Here is a 20110-nt window from a genome sequence, read left to right on the forward strand (position 1 = left end):
GGAAACTCCCAGGAAGACTCCCAGGAAGTTCAGGAAGCTCAGAGAGTCCCAAAAAAGTTGGACCCAAGAAAGAACACACTGAGGCACATCATAATTACATTACCTAAGATGAAAGATAAGGAGAGAACCTTAAAAGCATCAGAGAAAAGGAGACAGTTACCTACAAAGGAGTTCCCATAAGACTATCAGCTGGTTTTTCAAAAGAAATCTTGCAGGCAAGAAGAGGCTAGAAAGAAATATTCAATGCCATGAAAGGCAAGGACCCACATCCAAGATTCTCCAGCAAAGCTATCATTTGGAATGGAAGGGTAGATAAAGTGCTTCCCAGATAAGGTCAAGTTAAAGGAGTTCATCATCACCAAATTCTTATTATATGAAATGTTAAAGGGACTTATATAAGAAAAAAATGATAAAAAATATGCATAGTTAAATGACAACAAACTCACAACTACCAACAACTGAACCAAAAAAAAACAAAACAAGATGAAGCAAACAAGTAGAACAGGAACAAAATCACAGAAATGGAGATCACATGGAGGGTTATCAGCAGGGACAGGGAGAAGGGAGAATGGAGGGGAAAGTACAGGGAGTCAGAAGCATAACTGGTAGGTACAAAATAGACATGGGGAGATTAAGAATAGTATAGGAAATGGAGAAGCCAAAGAACTTATATGTTAGACCCACGGACATGAACTAAGGGCAGGGGGCAGAATGCAGGGAGGAGGGAAATAAAGGAGAGGAGAAAATGGGACAACTGTAATAGCATAATCAATAAAATATACTTTTTAAAAAAAGGTCTCCCCCAATGTCACAGTTATGAAAAGTTCCAGACAACGTTCTGGCACCTGTAAGAAAAAGCCATGATTTACCACCTGTGTTAAAATCTGTGATTCTTGTTTTCATTCCCCTCTACCCAGACATTACTGTGAAGTCTCTCGTGCATAAAGGTACACTTTTCTCTTTCTACTGTATTCTTACAAACATACAAAGGCAGGGTGTCTAAGAAAAAAGCCCTCTCTTGATTCTGCTCACTCCTACAGCTATCATGGCATCTTAAAACTCTTGAAATATGACAACACCATCTCCACTTTCTTTGTTCTCATTCTGCCCTGAACTCCGCCACTTTATCAAAACTCCTTTTTTTGAAGTCAGTCGTAATTTCCACCATTCTAAATCCTTGCCCCCCTTTTCTTTTTAGCACTTAAATGTGTAATGCTCATATTTTATTCATCATTTTGGTCACTGCCTAGTACATAGTAGATGCTCAGTAAACAGTAGTGGTGCTTCCTGCAGTCTAGATTCTATGTCTGTAGAAACGTGTTTAAGGATGTCCCCGTTGGGGTCCGTTCCCTCGAGGGTGGGGATTAATAGGAAGTTGTCCTCGTCACATTCAGCGGGACGTCATGGTCTGAAGGATTCACGCCCTTCTGTAGGCAAGCCCAGAGGTGGGCTCTGGCTTCTTCAAGACAAGAGTCTGGTTTTTATATAATCAGGTGATGACTACATTGTTATTTTTCTGTTGTTTAGAAGATATTCTCATTTCTTTGGCAAGATATTAGAATAATTATTTTCCACTAAGGAGGGTATAGTCAAATTTTGAGAGCACCTTAGAGAATCTTACCAAAGAGCTTTCATTGCCCCTGCCATGGATTGGATTTATTGTGCCCATTACTGTATGTTTTATGAATATTTTCTCACAAAGTTCTCAGAATATCTCCCTGCCTCTTGCTCCCCCTCACTATTTTATCCTCCGGCACAGCAAGGCCTGCTAACTCCAGTATTGCCCAGCCGGGGGCACACAGATTTTGTTCTCACAGCAGAAAGGAGGTTTTGTTACAAGGCAGCCTTGGACCCAACATTGTTTGGGCCAGGGGTGGTGAGGAGGGCACGAGCTCTTGTTCTTTCCTCTCTTCCTTTCCAGCTTACCTCCAAATGGGCCCTCTTCACTCCTGACACCCATGGATGGGTCCATGACAGTTGGGAGCAGTCCAAGGGTGCAGGTTTAGAATACAGACAGACCTAAGGTTGACACCAAGCTCCTTCAACTCACTAGTTTCAGGAACGTCTCTTAAACCTTTCGATCTTTAGTTTTCCCATCTGCCAAGTACGACAAGTGATACCTCTTGGGTAAGGCTGATACAATAAATACGAGGTGTCTGCCCCATTTGGCATGAGGTCTGACAGAAGGAGGTACCCAGTAAAGGAGAGCTACTGCGTTTCTCAGACTGAAATGATTGAGCCCAGAATTTTGAGAGATCATGAAGCACAAAATATCAGCAACCATCTTTTGCCACAAGCAAAATTATTCTCTTTTATGCCAAAAAATAATAGAAAATGCCATTTCTCGTTAAACAAATAGAAGAAATGCTAGAGACTGAGGGAAAAAAACTTCCTAAAAACTAACTCCCCTTTTCACTTTGGATGAGTCATTTTTCTTCAGTAAACAGGAATAAGAAGCTTGCAAATGAATCCAGATGAGGCAGATAGTATCATTTTTAAGTGAAAGCATAAAAGGATAGGGTAGAAAAAGCACATTGTACTAGAATGGACATTGAGGGCAGAGTTTTTAGATCTCATGAAAGCTTTGTTATATCCATCCAGCAATGGAGTTCTTTATTTCAAGTATTTACCAGATTACTTTCTCTTTTTACTGTACATTTTCAAGGGTCTGAATCCTCCAAGAGCCCATTAGGTGAGTGAGCTAGCTTTCTTTGTTTGAGTAGCAAGAGTAGGAAGGTGGGGAAGTAAAGCCTTTTCAGTAGATTTGGCTGTTTGTTCCTTTATACTGAGGCAAAAACACACCCTGAACTGGACACAATGAGACGCAGGTCCTATGAGAGGGTTCGAACTCTGTGGTCCCCCAGCAGTAGGTACAGGGTACGGTGGCAGGGAGCCAGGAAGCCAGGAGGCGAGTGGGGCGTCTCCACCTCTCTGATGATAAAGACCATAAAAGGAAGTGCCAAGAAGGAAGGGTTGGATATAAAATGAGAAATCAGAAAAGGCTTCCCAGTGTGTCTGGGCATAGTGTCTCCACCCGGAAAGAGTCTGGTCCAGGCCCGGCCCCTTAGGTTGGGGGGCAGGGGGAGGGGTGTTCCACGGCAGGGAAGCAGGATGAGGAGGCAAGCATCAGAGAATGTAGCCGGGAGGAGCGGTGCTGGTGACAGGCAAGGACCGACAGGTGGGAGGGGGCCTGTGGCCTCAGCCCCACATGCCTCACCTGATGGCCAGTCTCCCCCTCTCGCTCCTAGCACTGTGCCTGCCTCTAGACACAGCTGGACACATGGGTAGGCAGCCGCTTTCAGCGTCAGCAAGCTCACAGGCAGCACAGAATGGCCCAGGCAAGGCGGAGCGAGCTTGTTAGTCATTCCTAGCTCCTTGCCACATGGACCCAAACATATTTCAAGTGCAAATGGTGGTGAAGCCTTACCTGGTACCATTCTAAGCTTGTAAATGATTCATATAAGAGGTGTTAAGTGTTGAAGATTAACATATTTGCTGCAGACACAGGTGTCTGTCAACTTCCATGTCTTACTTTGAAAATGATTTGTCTCACAATTCCATCTGAGTCCTCAGGAAATGAAAAAAACACTGTTTTTCTTTTCTGAGTACACTTGAGGCAAAGAACAAGTCGTTCTAACAATTGCTGTACTAAGAGCTAGTCAAGAGGTGAAAAATAATTCCAGGTGTTCCTGGCAAATGAGATCAGCAGTATTTTTTTAACTGAACCTACTGATTCTGCTTTAAAGTTCTGCCTGGTATTGATTTCTCCTTGCACCCTATTTGTGTTCTTTGCCCAGTTCATCGCCGACGCGTTCCTTACGTTGTGAACAAACAGGCTCTGTGTGCGCACGCGCGCCACGCTCTCCTGTCTGGCTGAGGCACTCAGAGGGCGGCTGCAAACTCGTGAACACTGTGTTCCCAGGTTTCACTCCCCAAGTTTGTCGTCCGACCTCTTCATCGAGCCTCTACAGTATAAAATAATGTGCTAGGTAGTGTCCTGAGTGCTGAGCATTTTCCATAACTCAGTGCACATTTTAGCAGAGTGTCTCTGTGTGCACGGCTGGGGGCTTTGGTAGAAATAGCAAAAAAAGCATGGGATCTCTGCCCTATGTAGTAAGACAGATTGAAACCACAGTCTTATGTTGCCTGATCGCTCTTTTTAATAATCATTATTTTCATCAAAGTTTAGCTTGCTTTGGTACGTCTGCAGTCACTGGTGTAAAGAAAGAAAATTAAATTAATGGAACCCGGTTTGGAAACTCCTTGAATGTTTGTGAAATTTCAGCTGTTGTCAAGTTGCATGGACATCTGATTTAACAACAAGTTAAATGATTACTTTTCCTCCTCTCCCTTCTGGGGGAGGCTGGTACTAAGTAGCGAATGGCCAAAAGAGTACATTTTAGGAACTGAAATACAATTAGTGTGGGTTCTGAAGCCATGATATTTAAATATAAAACACTTTAAAATACGTCATCCATATCTTGTTAAGAGCGGAAGGAATGGCGGTGAAGCAGGTCAAGGTGAACCTATGCTGACAGGGGTGTGGAGCCCACGACCACTCAGTAGATGGATATCTTAGACAACTTTCTTGGTTAGTGTCTTTGCACATCAATGTCCTCAGCTGTGAAGATTAGATAACACTTGCTTTAGAGGTATTGGTGGGATTGCATTTAAAAACCCATGAAATGCATTAGTATGGTCATGTGTATGCTTAGTAAGAAATGCACATATTAACGGGTAATTTGTAAACCATTTATAGAGCAATTTGCCTAATATATTCACAATGAACACAGTTCACCCTCCAAAAAATGCTCTTTACTTTTTTCTTCTTGTCAAGTTAAAGTGTTTTACAATTTTACTTTAACATACTTCAGTATTTATTTTTAAGTATGTTTTATTCTTTGCCCCGAGGCTGTCCCCTAGAAGTTAAAATTAGATTCAGAACTGAATGTCCTCTCTCTGTGGTCACCCTCTTCTTTTTGTATGTGCTGTGCAGGTGCCCCGAGTATAAGTTTACACAGATACAGGAAAAAGCAACATGCAAAGAGCAGATGCTTAAAATCGGTGTTGGTGGGAGGCCTGGACACAGGGTCCCCAGGCCATCTGGTTATCATTCACAGGTGTTGTGCTCACCGTCTTGCTGGTGCAATATGGATCAGACCACCTCTCAAAGGGGTCCCTGTGAGGACGATGGGTTGGTGAGTGCAAGTCCTCAGCACCATGTCTCCAGAAACTGTGAATTGCCCCTGGAGTTCACAGTCTTTGAGTTCGCTGAGATGTTGTCCCTGCTGCTTGGAAGGTGCTCCTGGCCCACCTCACGGCAGGAGCCAGCAAACGCTTAGACTCATGTAACCAGTGAGTCTTATAAAACCTGTGATTGAGGGCAGTGGTTTACAGGCAAGGACAATAGTCACTTTAACTCCACATTCACTGAGAGTGTAGCCGTGGCCTTACATGTTCTCCTGGCGCGACATAAAGCCACGAACAGCTCTCTCCAGGAGAGGACAGCAGTGACCGAAAGTGGGATGGTTTTAGGTTTGTTTAGATAAGACCAGCAGTCCTATTGGATTTTCATTAGGAATTCTAGTGGCCCTGCTTTTTAAGTACTTGCAGTTATTTTTATCCAGTAAATCCTTCGATTTCCAGATGATTTTGGCACTGGCTATGCACAGCATGTGTTTTTGTAATCTCAGGTAAAAGGTAGGGCTCCCCACCTTCACTCAAGTGGGCGGCCCCCCTATTGCAACACCGTGTTTACCTTCCATCAAGGGGAAAGGCTGAGCCAGAGTGTGATTTTTTTGTTTGTTTGATTCCCTACTTCATTTTAATTTTGATTGTCTTGAATAGGAGGAAGACATTTTAAGGGAAACCCATAACCTTTTTTTAACAGTGGATTTACTGACAAAGAAGCATGTGGAGTGAGTTTTCTCAACAACTTCAGAGAGTGGCACTCAAGAATCCATCCTGGATTGAGATCCGACCTGAGATTATTGTTCTCCAGCCAAATTTATAGATTTGATTTCATTTTCCATAATGGCTTTATTATTTACTCTGGCCTGTTTCACTCACATAAGTGTTAGCTTTGAAATTTGCAACCATATATTTTCTTTGTAACTCAAATAAAAATGGGGTCACACAAGTGCCCTTTTAGACAGAAACTGCACCGTCGGTCCACTTTGACAGAAGTAGCCCGTGCACTATCGCTGGAGAGTAATGGAGTCATTCTGAGACAAAAGATCATTCAGTCGCCCTAAAGCTTGAAATCTAATGATGGCGATTATCATGCCAAGTTGCAGGCACCAGGGATGAAATTGAATAACAGGTCACCATTTACTGAGCACACTCAGTGCCGAGCTCCACGCTGAGCACTTCCCTTGTCTTACCTCATGGGATTCTCACGTCAGCCCATGAAATGTAGAAATCATTACTGTCAACATTCTGTACACCAGGAAACACGTACCCTGAGCCTGAGTCGCTTGCTCAGGGTCTCAGAGCTGCAAGTGGCCTGGCACAGAGAACCCCATTTGGAACCTGGACCTCGCTCTTGAACCAAGCCAGGGCACTGCGCCCGCAGGCAAACAAACAGAAAACCTGCAGGAAACTGCACGTGGACCCATTTTACTTTCCTGGCCTGGATTCCTTAGGGGAAAAAGAGGAGGAGAGTGTATCTTTTTCCCACGCCCTAAGAATTCACTCTGCTGCCTTCTCCTTTCTGCCCCTGGGATGAAATCTCAGACAAGACCCATAGCCTCTTCAGTTCATCTTAAATTATTCAAAGTCTTCAGATCAGTTTCAGGCATGAAAGAGCCCAGTCCAACTTCGTGATCAAAACTCTCTCCTCTCCTCCAGTTCAAATTAGCTCCGCCCTCTCCCCACTCAGGGCCCTGTTGCTTTGGAAACCTCTGGAGGAGAGGACAGGAAACTTAATAACCCTTGGGTAATCTTTTCCTCTTTTCCTGCTCCAGCTCCTCTCCCACTCATGAGGACTCACTTCTAACTTCTCAGGGCCCCACGTGGGTGTATGAGTGTGCAAGGTGGGCAGCTTGTGCAAGGAAAAACGATAAGATTCCTCTCCTTACGTCTGACTACTGTAATGTGATGTCGCCTGGGTACAAGGGATTTCCGGAAGCTTTTTCTCTTTGGAAACTTTGGGTTCTCTGGGGGCAGCCATCCCTCCCACCACTAGGGGGAGCGCACAGCCTTTTCCTCGGCAGGTCTGTTGGCTTCCTTTGGCAGGGAGATCTTTGAGGGGAGTTTGTTTTGAGATAACCCCTGACTACCTTCCCCTTGTGTGCATCCTGTATTTGGGGATTCCAGTGAAGACTTTGCTTTTGCACCTCTCAGGCCTGAGCTGCAAGCCACTCTGCACATTCCTCAGTTCCAAGAGACCTCCCCGTGTCTCGCTTTCAGAGGGCCTTGAGTCCAACCTCAGCCTGTTTGAGATGGGTAGGCACGCTTGGCCACTGTCCCACACACAGTTCTAAGCAAAGAGTTTGAGATGGCCCCGCTCCCACTCAACTTAAGCAAAGTTGCCTCCCACTCGCATTGCTCTCTTTATTGGCCCACCGGAAATCAGCGAAAATTCTGTGGGTAAGAAATTGTCCACTTCCACTCTTCCGCCCAGACTTGTTCAGTTCACAGTGCCCCTTGGAGGATATTGCTGGTATATACTCAGTTGGTGGAAGACATACATTTATCAACAACGCCTGTGCACATTTTGTGCTGCTCCACCCGTGTGCCTCAGCACAACATATGAGAGCCTCTGGGGGAGACATTATTCCTTGGTCCGTAGCCATAAAGTCATTAGCAGGTAAGGGTTGGCCTCTTTGGCATATCTACACTCATTCCAACATTTGTTTCCTATCCTCTGGTCCAATAGAATTTGTGTGTCAGAAGAAACAAAGTGAAAGCAGTTGCTAACACGTGGAAAATTAAGGCAAAGGAATGGAAACCTAGGGCAAGGATTTTTTTCTTTATTAAATGCCATTTGAAAACCTACTCCAGCCAATCGAACGCATAAGCAAAAAAATCCCTAAGACACTGGAATCAAAGTGTGAATGTGATTAGGAAAAGCCCATGGGTTCCATGAATATACAAAGTGATCATATTGTTGGCAAGAAGATGATTTCATTTACGGCTCGGAGCTGATGGCTGAATAGAGAAGGTTCAGCTGTCAGAATTATAGACGGTCAGGGGTTGCACCGAGTGACAGAAAAGGAGGCACATCATTCAGTGACTGGGACAGTTCAGGCCACGCAAGGGTGGTGGTTCGGACTTAATGCTTCTAGATGATTTGTTCTCTGATTTCTCAGTTTCCGCTCAAATTTGGCATTTCTTTGAGCGATGCTTTTGTTGCATCCCCATTTAATTTTTCATTTCTGTTACTCCCCTTTAGGTTTCCATTCTTTACAAGTTTCTTTCACAATATAAAAGGAGTTCATAAAAGTGACTGTGCGTTGGGAAGGAAGGAGGGAAAGGGGAAAGGGTTGAACAACTTGGCATATTAATTCAAATGCACCGATTAATGTCTTCCACATGGAATGGCATTGTGCTTTAACCCACAGAACTAAGCATTATTTATTAATACATTTTGCTTCTAAGTATAATTTTTGTGATAACCACAATACTGTTAACTCTTTGTGACACACATGGAAGAAATGACAAACAGAGTGGAGGGGAGGGCAGACGTGTGGATGCACAGAGCTGGCTGGGAGGGACGGCCATGGCTCAGTTTGGTGTAAGCCCGGGGTGCAGAGGAGGATGGGACAGAGGACTGGACGCAAGTGTGCACGTCCCCATAAGCCACTTCTCAGTAGCCAACCCGAAGCCCAGAGTCATCCTCAACCTCCTCACCATCACATTCAGTGTGTCTCCAATTTGGGCTTGCAGGACCTCTTGAAATTGTCTACACTGGTCTCCATCTCCAAAGACACCCTCCTGATAAGGGTGACATGAATGAAAACTCTCTTTATGCTTTTATTTTACCTTCTCAAATTCCCTAAAGAGATAGGTATGACTATTATCACCATTTCAGAGATGGGAAACCTGAGGCACAAGAATGTGGAGTAACCTGTAGCAAGGCTACTCGGCAGTTATGAGTCAGGGTCAGGATTCAAACCCAGAGGCAGTTTCAGAATGGTCAGCCACTCAGAGCCTGGCTGACACCTCTGGCCTCTCCGCAGCCACTGGTCACCTGCAGCTCATGTCCCCCTCTCTCTGTAGCCAGGGGGGATTTCTTAAACAGGCGAGCCTGGCCATGTCACTGATGCTCCATTACCCTGTAATATCACCTCATTACTCTGTATAGAGTCCAAAGTCCATCTGCCCCTTTTCTCACCCCCTGTAGGGTTCTCCCTGCTCTTCCCCTAACACTTTTGTGCCAGCAGACATGTCTTTTAATTGTCTTGGATGTACCAGGACCTTCGTTGAGAGCTGCCGTGATCACAGACCTACTGAGAAGTGGTGTGTGGGACATCCTTTGTGATGGCCCTGCCACAGTTTCCACCACCGTTCCTCAATTAATATTCATCAGACATATTTTGAGTGCTTTTTAAAAAATTGCCATGAGTCACTTACACGTAACTGCTTAATTGGTAGTAATCAATTGAACACATTCCATGATTCAGTAAGCACTCTCATATTTTGAGTGTATTTCTCCTACATTTGTAAAGAATTCAAAAGTGAACATTGCCCTGGAAAACTGTGAATTTTTATTTCAATGACCAGGATACTTTTCTGTTTGTAAACGGGAAAAACCAGTTATGACAGCGGCCCCCTGGCAAGCTGGAACCTTCGAATGAAGTCAGTAAGCACGAACACTATTAGCAAAAAACAAAAAGCAACTGGGACAGTTCTATTCCTATTGCAGTGTTTTGTGATTGGACATGTACAAAAATTGGAACATCGCTTCTTCGAGATTTCTTATTAACCTCAGAGGTAAATCGCTTCTTTTGCTATTTGCCTCCAAGAAATGTTGGAGCTGAGGACATTTTCAAGTTCACCAAATTCGACACATTCATTTTCCTGGATAAGGCCACAACACTGAGGCGCTAGTTGACTTGCAGTTGCGTTAGTTCCCTGCCATGACACGCACGACCAACGGCCCGTTTTCACACACTGAACAAACTCCCGTGGAGGAAGCTGGGCTGTGTTCGTCCCGGGGCCCTTGCTCTGCTTCACCACTTCCTTCCTCCCTAAGATTTAAATGCGAATTAGGCATTAACTGTGTTTTTCTTTTTTACTTACTGGAAGCAATTAGCCTGCAGTGTTTTATAATAGCGAATTTTAAAATCAGGAGAGGCCAAGCAGAGTTCTGAGTTTGCTGTTTTGGCAGCGACATGGTTCCCCCGACAGCCCCTAGCCGGAGGCCACAGTCACCCGTCTTTGGACCTCAGAGGCACTGAAGCGTGTGTCTCCTGGGTTGGAAGAAGGCTATCTTTAAGAGTTTTTTTTTAGATGGATAATATTTGGCCACTTTTAGCCAGTTGTCAAAAAAAGGAATTGAATTTGGGACACAGCAGAATAAATCAAAGGGCATCGTTTCTTCATACATATACATATAGAGTTGACACAAAACTTTAATTGAAACTTAATGTAGAAAATTATCAGGACAAATATCTCATATTAAACTCTACTTTTAAAACAACAGAATCATTAAAATGATAAATTGTTAATGAAGAATAATTACATTATTAAAAAGTGCTAGTATATGGACACCAGAATGCAAGCTATAGATATTTATGAAAACTATTTGGACCTTTGAATTCATTTTGTTAAATAAAATCAAGATTTTTTATTTTTCAATCACAGCCAACATACAATATTATATTCATTTCAGGGATAAAACAGTGATTAGACATTAATATAATTTATGAGAGACCACCCTGAGTATAAACTGTGTATATTGAGGCTCATTTTCTGCTTCCCACTGCCCCCAAGGTTGCAGATGTCCCTGGGCCAGCCTGCCGGGTCTCCCCAACGTCACACTTCTGCCGAGGCTCCTCGTCTTCACCTAACTGTCCCTCTGAGCAGCTGGCTGATCTGAGGTTAGAAAGTTTCAGGCCACTTTGGTTTTAAAAGTTTCAAATTCTCTGGGATAACTATTTTTGTGCCCCCAGAGACCCAGACTTTTACTCATTTAAGAGACAACAAAGTGTGGCTCTTTCCTCTGTGCCAGAGGCATTTCGAGTCCAATGCTCATTAGTACAGGACTGAGTCTCCTTCCCTTTTGCCCCCCAGAGGCTGGGCCAGCTTCCTAGCATCTGAGAAGGGCAGAATCTCGGGCTCCACCCCAAAGCTGCTGAAACAGGCTCTACGTCTGAAGGAGTTCTCTGAGGGTACACAAGCGCCACTAGGGTGAGTGGCTGTCACCATTCTTTCGTGTCTGTGTCCTCTGTGCCTGGCTGGCTCTGTGCCATGCAGCCCTCCTCACACAGACCAGGACTCCCACACAGATAATGTGACCCCTAAGGCCCGGGGTCAGGCAGGGAGGGAGCAGGGAGGGCTCTGCCCCACAGTCAACCCCCCCCCCCCATTCCAGGTTGCTGCCAAGTTCAAGTCTGCCCTGATTTGGTGGGCCATTTTGTACCTTAGCTCAGCCAAGTTTTATTCTCCAATCCTTTTCATCCTTCCATGAAATTTTCAAATCAATTTTAAATGAGGTAGAATGTAGCAAAATGGTTCCTAAACAGAAGTTTCTCTCTCCCTCAGGCTGTGTTCTCTTTCCTTAGCCATAAGTCAAGGGTCAAGTGCGGCTGTGTAATAACTTTTGTTTATGAAACCCTACATGGCTGACACTCATTTTCCTTCTCTGAAACAAGATGAGGACGAAATAGAAGGCCCACCCCTGGCGTGTTCCCGGCAGGGCCTGGCCGTACCGGAGGGGCCCTGGGGCAGGGCTGCGTCAGCGCAGGGTCCTGTGCCGCAGCGTTCTCTGACCACTGTTCATTGTTATCATATTGAGGACATCGAAACATGGGTCCGGTTTCCAGGTGTGTCATTGACCACTTGACTGGCCTTCTCAAATGTACCTGGTCTACCTCATACAAAGCTCTGGGACTGTACAGCTCCATCCCAGCCAACACTGCTTAAACATCAGAGAGTCAAAGAACAGGAGTCAAGGATTGTGTAAGAATTAAGAGAAAAAGCAGCCAAGGCCCCCGTCAGTGTGGGGTTTTGGAGGGGGGGGGGTTGTTTGTTTGTTTGTTTTAGATTTTATTTATTTGTCTTTAGAGAGGAAAGGAAGGAGAGAAATATCAATGTATGGTTGCTTCTTGTGAGTCCCCTGCTGGGAACTGGCCTGCAACCCAGGCATGTGCCCTGACTGGGAATCGAACAGCGATTGTGTGGTTCGAAGTCCCGCGCTCAATCCGCTGAGCTACACCAGCCAGGCCCCATCAGTGTGTTTTAAGTAGCCTTAGTTTGTTGGCTAAAATGGGTAATAAATTTAGATTGTGCCTTATTATCCCATAACATCCGATCAGTTCCTGCAGCTTGTTCCATGGCTTTCCATTCTTCTAATAAGATGCTTTATTTTTTCTCTCTTCAAAGAATTCATACTCAAACTTTTAAACTCTGACCTGGTTATTTCTAAACCTCATCAGTGTGTTGAAAGTTTTAGGGAAATTGAGAATGACAAAGGAAAGGGAGAGAAACAAAACTGAAGTGTAATTACCGATAATTTCTTCTAACGTAATTCCATTCTTTCACATTGGTTTTATGTCTCATACCTGCTTCCTGAGGTTGGGTGGTATGGAGTGCCTGGAGGGATCAGTTTGATGGTGTCTGCTTCCGTTTGCCCATGTTCGTGCCTTCTGTTCCATGAAGAAAGAGTGAGAGGAAGCCAATGAGCTTTCCGAAAGACACCTCCTCTAAAAGAAATATTTCCCAGTCTCATGAGTTGAGAGTGATGATTTTTTTAAATCTTTACCCAAGGATATATTTATTGATTTTAAGAGAGAGAAGGTGGCAGAGGGGAGGAGAAAAAAAAACATTGATCAGTTACATCCTGTACGTGCCTCAACCGGAGATCAAACCCACAACCTTTTGGTGCACGGGGCAATGCTCCAACCAACTGAGCAACCCGGCCAGGGGGAGAGTAATGATTTTTATATAGCGTTCTAAATGGTACCAAAGCCTGCCTTAACAGACAGGTCAGTAGTGGACATTTTAGAAGACAGGCCATTATGAACTTTAATGCCAGTGGATGTTACATGTGAACTATAGCTCATCACTCAAAGAACGTTTTCCTAAGAACAGCAAATGCAGGAACCATAGAAAAGTTCAGTCATGGGCCAATATCCCAGGAGAAATTGGAAATAACTCACTTGGTGTTAGCTCCTCAGAACCATGTGACTTTAGATGAAAAAGGGGTAGGAATCTCGTCCAGGCATCTCATGTCACTCATAGATGAGGGGACAAGGCCCCAGAAGAAGAGGTACAAGCTCTGTCTCCTGTTGCCTGCTGGGCCATCTCCCTGCCTACTGGAGGTTTGCCGTGGTCCATCAGCAGAAAGCTGATGGGTGCGGATGTCAGTCCTGTCTCTCACTCTGCCCCTGAACCTTCTGGCACCGTCCCTTCCCTTGATGAATTTTGGAAGCTACAGAAGTAATCAGTGAAGAGGCCACAGCTGCTCTGCTGTAGCAAACATGGCCTGTCCTGGGAGCAGACGGCTCTCAAGCACCCGTGGTGTGATCCGGAGGGTTTGTCTCCAAGCCCAGGCTCTGCTGTTGTTTCTGTCTGTGGGACCCCTTAGTGGAAGGGGGCCCAGCTCACTTCCCAGTGAGGTAAACCTGGAGTGGTGGATGGACAGAGCCAGAGGCCAACAGAAGCAGAGTAATTGTCGCTTCTTTTCTGGCCTTTCCTTCAAAATATGTTTAAAAAAAACAATCTCATTTAGTCTTCATAAGAGGAGGTCTTTTTTTTAAAACTAAATTGAAGTATTATAATAGAACCACACAATTAAGAAAATCATTATGTATAAATTGCCTTGAGGCTTCTCAGATCTTGCACAGGAAAGCATTTTTATTAGAACAAGTCCTTTTGCAGATTACCAAAACTGTCTCTGATGTAACATGGCAATTGGGTGTATTTAGAGATTAAGAGTTTCAAAAGATAATAAATAAGGAGAAATATCACCCCTCCCCAGTTGTTATTAATAGACACTTCATTTTTTACCATGAGAGCAGATGATTTTATAGTAATATTACTACTTATTTTATAAATTAGTTATTTAACATATTAGTTGAATACTTTATTCAATCGTCCTAATTATAACCAGAAATGCTAAAAAGGTCTCGGCCAGTTACTTTGAAAAGCTGATGGCCCCTAGGTATTCTTTGCCAGCAGTAGCCGAGGGAGGGAGGAGCTGTTCCAGGGCTGCGGGGGTAAATGCTTTATTGTTTCTCGGTGGAAAACCTCCCTATAGATACACACTGGAAGACTGAGGAGTGTTTCATCATATTGGTGTTGGTTGCGGGTGGGAGTAGACCAGTTCAGAAAGCCACAAATCCATCCCATGAATGCTTAACTCTTAGGCAAGTTCTCTATACAGTAATATTTTAGGTATGATTGACATTTTAAGATTTTCTTTGTTTTCTAGTAGGGGAAATACCACCAAACGAACTCTTGATTTCTGCTCATTAAATGTGAAAAATGATGGAGCATTTCAAATCAAATTGTCTATTTCTATACTTAATCTAGAAATATTTCTAACTTTTTCTAACTAAAAAAATAAGCTTGTAATAGGATGAACTTCGTAAGCATTCTTTGTTTCCAGGAGAAAGTGGTTTTAAATTATTGATTGGCAAAAATAAGATAAACATACTGATCACTAAAAAATGTGTCATCTTCACTGCCGATCCCATTTCTGTCCAGCGCTTTAGTTGTTGAAGAATTAAGCGCTTGTTTCAAGTGTTAATTGAGAAATGAGTAGTAAGAAATCAGTTTTGCTTCATTTCGGAAACAGACAAAACTTAACCAATATTGCAGCCTAAAGCAGGTAGGGATTCTGAGGAACTCAGCAGCATTTAATGAACCAGGCTTTGCTAAACCCGCATTTCTACATTCATCGAGCATTTCCTGGGTTTTGACAATAGTGAGGCCAACTGGGTGTGATCAGGGGCGGTTCCCACCAATGGGGAGGCAGCTGGAAGAGTTCACGCGTGGGAAATGTCAGCCCTTTTCTCCCAGACTCCAGCCTCTGCCCGCAGCGCGCGAGGCTCGGGCCCGGACTCCCAGCCCGGCCGCGCGTTCTGGGACCCGAGATCGCCTCCCTGCGAGGCCCGGCGCCGCGGGGGAGCGCTGTCGGCTGGCGGGGGTGGAGGTGGAGGCGGCGGCGGCGGTGGCGCCGCGGGTTTCTAGGTTGCTGCTGCCGTGATGTCACTCGCCCATCCTAACCCGCAGTTGGCTTTTCTGTGTTTCAGCTCTGCCTGCAGTTGAACACAAAGAGCTGGAGGAGACTCCCACATCCTCGGGGAGAAGAAAGGAGGAGGCGGAGCAGATTCAAGGAACTTGTGGCTTGTGGCCTTTTTGTACCGGGGCTGCCAGAAAGGGGGAAAGTGACTTAAAGCGACGGTGGCGGTTAATGGGTTGTGAGATGAGGCGCTGCTGCTACTGCCGCTGCTGACACTGAGGTTCCAGGGTCCGTCTGCTGCCCTTTGTGCTCCGTGTACATGTGTCTATTCAGCGCATCCGGAGGCGCCCAGAAGAAAATCCAACACGGCCGCCGGGGAAAGACCACCCACCATGCCCACGGAGACCCTACAGACAGGTAGCATGGTGAAACCGGTCAGCCCCGCGGGCACCTTCACCTCCGCGGTGCCTCTGCGCATCCTCAACAAAGGGCCCGACTACTTTCGCAGGCAGGCGGAGCCCAACCCCAAAAGACTCAGCGCGGTGGAGAGGCTGGAAGCGGATAAGGCCAAGTATGTCAAGAGCCAGGAGGTCATCAATGCAAAGCAGGAGCCCGTGAAGCCGGCGGTGCTGGCCAAGCCCCCCGTGTGCCCGGGCGCCAAGCGCGCGCTGGGCAGCCCCACGCTCAAAGTGTTCGGGCCCAACGCCAAGACCGAGAGCGGCGTGCAGAGGGAGACCCTGAAGCTCGAGATCCTGAAGAACATCATCAACAGCTCCGAAGGCTCCAGCTCGGGCTCGGGCCACAAGCACAGCTCCCGAAACTGGCCCCCTCACAGGCCAGACGCCACAGACCCGCACCGGCACTCGTTCGCCGAGTCCCTGCAGGTCTACCCGACGCAGGGCCGCGGGAGCCCGCGGGAGAGCAGTTCCCACGTGGGCAGGAGGCTGCTGGAGCAGACGGCAGAGTCCTTCCTCCACGTCTCGCACAGCTCCTCGGACATTCGCAAAGCGACCAGCGTGAAGCCCTTGAAAGCGATCCCCTGCAGTAGCTCCGCCCCTCCGCTGCCTCCCAAACCCAAGGTGGCCGCCCTGGCCACCATGAAGTCCCCCGAGGCCGACCCCGTGGAACCTGCCTGCGGAGTGAGCCGAAGGCCCTCCCTCCAGCGGTCTAAGTCAGACTTGAGTGACCGGTATTTCCGGGTGGACGCGGACGTGGAGAGGTTCTTCAACTACTGCGGCCTGGACCCGGAGGAGCTGGAAAACCTTGGGATGGAAAACTTTGCAAGGGCTAATTCCGACATCATATCCCTCAACTTCCGCAGTGCAAGCATGATCAGCTCGGACTGTGAACAGTCTCAGGACAGTAACAGTGACCTTAGAAATGATGACAGTGCCAATGACCGGGTGCCATACGGCATTTCTGCCATCGAAAGAAATGCCAGGATCATCAAGTGGTTGTATAGCATCAAACAAGCTAGAGAGTCACAGAAGGTCTCCCACGTGTAAGAGCAAGTGCGTGCGAAGGAGGGAGGGGTGGGTCTCTGTCCGTGCATCCGCAGTTGTGAAGGTTGTGAGGTCTCCTTGAAGTGTTGTGAGCTTCTCCACTCTCTTTGTGTTGCTTGTTGTGCAATGTTTCCAAGTTGCATGCCTGTCAACATGGGGACTGACCTGGCGTCCACGTCGACTGTGGCTGCAGAGCCTGGCTGAACACACGGTCCTCCGCCAAACGTTTCAGGCCAGAATTTGATTAGGGCTTTGATCTCAAGCTAAACTGTTTACACGAAACGGTATACAACTTCTTCAATATTTATGTGGTTCTTGTGTTTTCTATCCCGCGCTATTGTGTCTTAATTAAAAGTTTTATCAACTGGCTTTTAAATTGAGAGTAGAATCTTTTTGAAATACGAAGCCAATTTGCCTACATGTGAGACCAAAACAATGGGGAAATAAACGGGATCTGCTATCAAGCAGAGAGAATGACTGACCTAAGATAGAACCAGGCTGGGTTTTCTGAGGAAGAAAGTGGTAAGCCTGATGTTAAACACGTACATGTTGCAATTCTCTTGCCACTTGCTTAAAGTAACGATTGGGCAACGATGCTACATTCTGTCTCCCATTCAGTGTGTAAATAAATATAGGTGGTTCTGTGTAATACTGACCCCAAGAAAAGACAGTCAGATTCAAGGAAATCTATTAGATCTGGGAGGTTGAATATCCAGGGTATTGTTGATGTTTTTCTGATTTGGGTTCATTCAGACATTTCTACTATTAATCTTTTGACAGGAATGGCCCCTCTAAACCTGTTACTTGATGTCTTAAAATTTTGGAAGGTTTGATTTTTTTGTTTGTTTTTGCTTTTCTTTTTGGTCAATAACTAATTCCATGCTGATTTCCTGCTTCCCTTCTGTTGTTGTTGTTTTACTTGCAAGAGGGAAGTGGGGTTTGTGCAGGTTTGCGCGATCTGAAGACATGAACACAAACGGAAATACCAGCCATATCAGTGTATAGAGCCTCCTCTTCAACAGTGCGCACATCTGGTAGCTGAACCATAACTGAGCAGTGTGATTGTGTTGTCTTGCATATGTTATTCCCTCAAGCTGTGGGCCTTTGTCGCAGCCCTAGGAAACTGTAGAAACACAACGCTGTGTAGTCCCCCCTCCATGGTCTCTAGTGCTGCATATCGATTTGTTCCCTTTCCCCCCCCCACCCCCCACCCCGATAACCTGTCTTCCAGTTGGCTGTCCACCAGCTGACAGCTGTGGTGGGGTAGCAGAGAGTTACACGTGCAGCCTACTGCATGGCTCTCGTAGTTATGCTCTGAAGTTCAGGCGCACTACCACAGGCTTCGTCAGCTTCTAAGAAACTTTTTATGGTGTAAATGCTGTAAGACTTTGTACATACTTCGGTTGTTATGAAATCTTGAAGAAAAAAAGAAAAAGTTACGCTAATAAATAGCTCTGGTGCAGGCACTAATGGTGGTGGTTTCTCTGTGTACATTCCTTTGCTCCCTCTACAAAAGGTTCACTTTGGAATGTGAGCCGGAAGGGAATTTTTGATAGTCTTGAAGAAACGTTGTTTCATTGTAATTTTCACCATATCACAACTATTTTGAACAGCAGTGTTCTTAATTGTAGCCACAGCAATGTGCTTTTGCTAAAATAGTTGCCTCAAGGTTCCTAAAATATAGGCTTTCTCTTCTTAATTCACACTTTGGTTATTTTTATCCTAAACATCAAAGTCTTTCACATCTTCCACTAGACTCTTCAGTTGTAAATGTGTTTGAGTTCTTACCGAGGAGGCGTACCTTGGAAATTTACAGCCTCATTCTTACACCCGCCAACACCATTAACACGACATGAATTTGTGTGTCTGTCACTCCTCCATTGATTCTCCTTTTGACGTGTCATTTGTGGAGTCACTTGTTTTCCAGGCCTCACAACAGATGGGTGACTTTCGTGGCCAGCAACATAGTTTCTGCCTCAAGGGACTGGGATTGTCACATTTATTTTAAGAGAAATACCCCTCTTCGTGGAAATGTCTTATCCCCTATTAGGACATTTAGTACTCAACAAATATTTCTTGAATCAAGTTATTTGAAGGTTAATATTTCTTAAAAATTCTATAGATTCGATAATATGTAACTGTAAAAGAAAGCATTATTTAAAAAGTCATTTTCAGAAACAAATGATGCGACTCCCAGCTATTACTGTTCATAAACATTTTTTCTTCTGAAATTGAAATGTGGTTCCTTGACTCTACTGGTTTTGAGTTCTTCCTGGTTCTCTGATTAATTTTCAGTTCAGCTGGAACTCTGCTTCCTAGAAGAAACATTTTGAAATGCGGTTGAGTGGTGATCAGATAGTGCATTGAAAATAATGGGATGCAAATACACCACACATATTTTCTTCCTTCAGCACCGGGATAGAAATGTGGCCATTTAAAATACAGGGTCCGGCAGGAGGAAGGCCCACTTGAGTGTGGTTGGTAGGGTCATAATATGGGTGTAATGATTTATAGTGTTAATTTGAACACTTCACCTAAAATGTCATATGGTGTGCTTGAGTGTGATATTGTCATGTTAGAGGATTACACACTTATGAGTTTGTAATTTAAAAAGGGCATTATTTGTGCTGGACCCTGTATTCAAGTGTTAGCACTCATATAACCCATCTCTTTCTGGGGCTATTGAAATACACCAGTTTGAGAGATGGATGGGCACTTCTTTGCTAATTTAATATCACTGCCCTATGTTGTTTTACTCATAGATTCTATTGAATCTTCCAACATTTTCAAATCACATTAAATTGGGTTTCAACGGGTCTATAAATCATCCCACTATAATTCAGTCTAATATTCTGTGGCCTTATTTGTACAATGAACAAATGAGGCTTTTTTGCTTCCCTTTAAAGAAAGTGGGAGCTCATTTTCTTTTTGTTCTCAAAATTAGAGTTTCTATAAAGGACTAATTCAAATGCTTAGTAGTAAAATCCTCAGAGGGAGATTATTTCCTAATTGTGAATTCTTTTTAGCAAAATGCTCACTCTGTCAGTGCATGGAAGTAAGTACCTTGTGCGTGCATGCGTGTGTGTGTGTGTGTGTGTGTGTTGTGTGTGTGATGTTGGTAAGAATACACTTTTTCCCTACACAGGGCAGAGTGAAGCATGATTGCACTAGATGGATCTGAAAACTGGTCGTTTCTTTCTGAAAACAACCAAATTATAAGACGGTCCTCCCACATCCACCTCCTCTGCCGTTGTCT

At 45.0% G+C, this 20110-nt stretch overlaps 1 protein-coding gene across 2 annotated transcripts in view; it reads left to right on the plus strand.

Annotated features, from left to right (window-relative positions):
- FAM110B (family with sequence similarity 110 member B) overlaps positions 1-18320 on the plus strand; it is a 149112-nt gene extending 130792 nt beyond the window's left edge. For both annotated transcript variants that reach the window (XM_037028569.1, XM_037028570.1), the window contains one exon: positions 15423-18320. In XM_037028569.1, the coding sequence (XP_036884464.1) occupies positions 15745-16857 (1113 nt within the window). In that variant the 5' untranslated portion in view covers positions 15423-15744 and the 3' untranslated portion in view covers positions 16858-18320. The remainder of the gene's footprint in view (positions 1-15422) is intronic.
- The last annotated feature ends 1790 nt before the right edge of the window (positions 18321-20110 follow it).

This window comes from Sturnira hondurensis, unplaced genomic scaffold (genome assembly GCF_014824575.4).
Source record: "Sturnira hondurensis isolate 20B ecotype Veracruz unplaced genomic scaffold, ASM1482457v3 Scaffold0020080, whole genome shotgun sequence".
NCBI classification, from domain to species: domain Eukaryota; kingdom Metazoa; phylum Chordata; class Mammalia; order Chiroptera; family Phyllostomidae; genus Sturnira; species Sturnira hondurensis.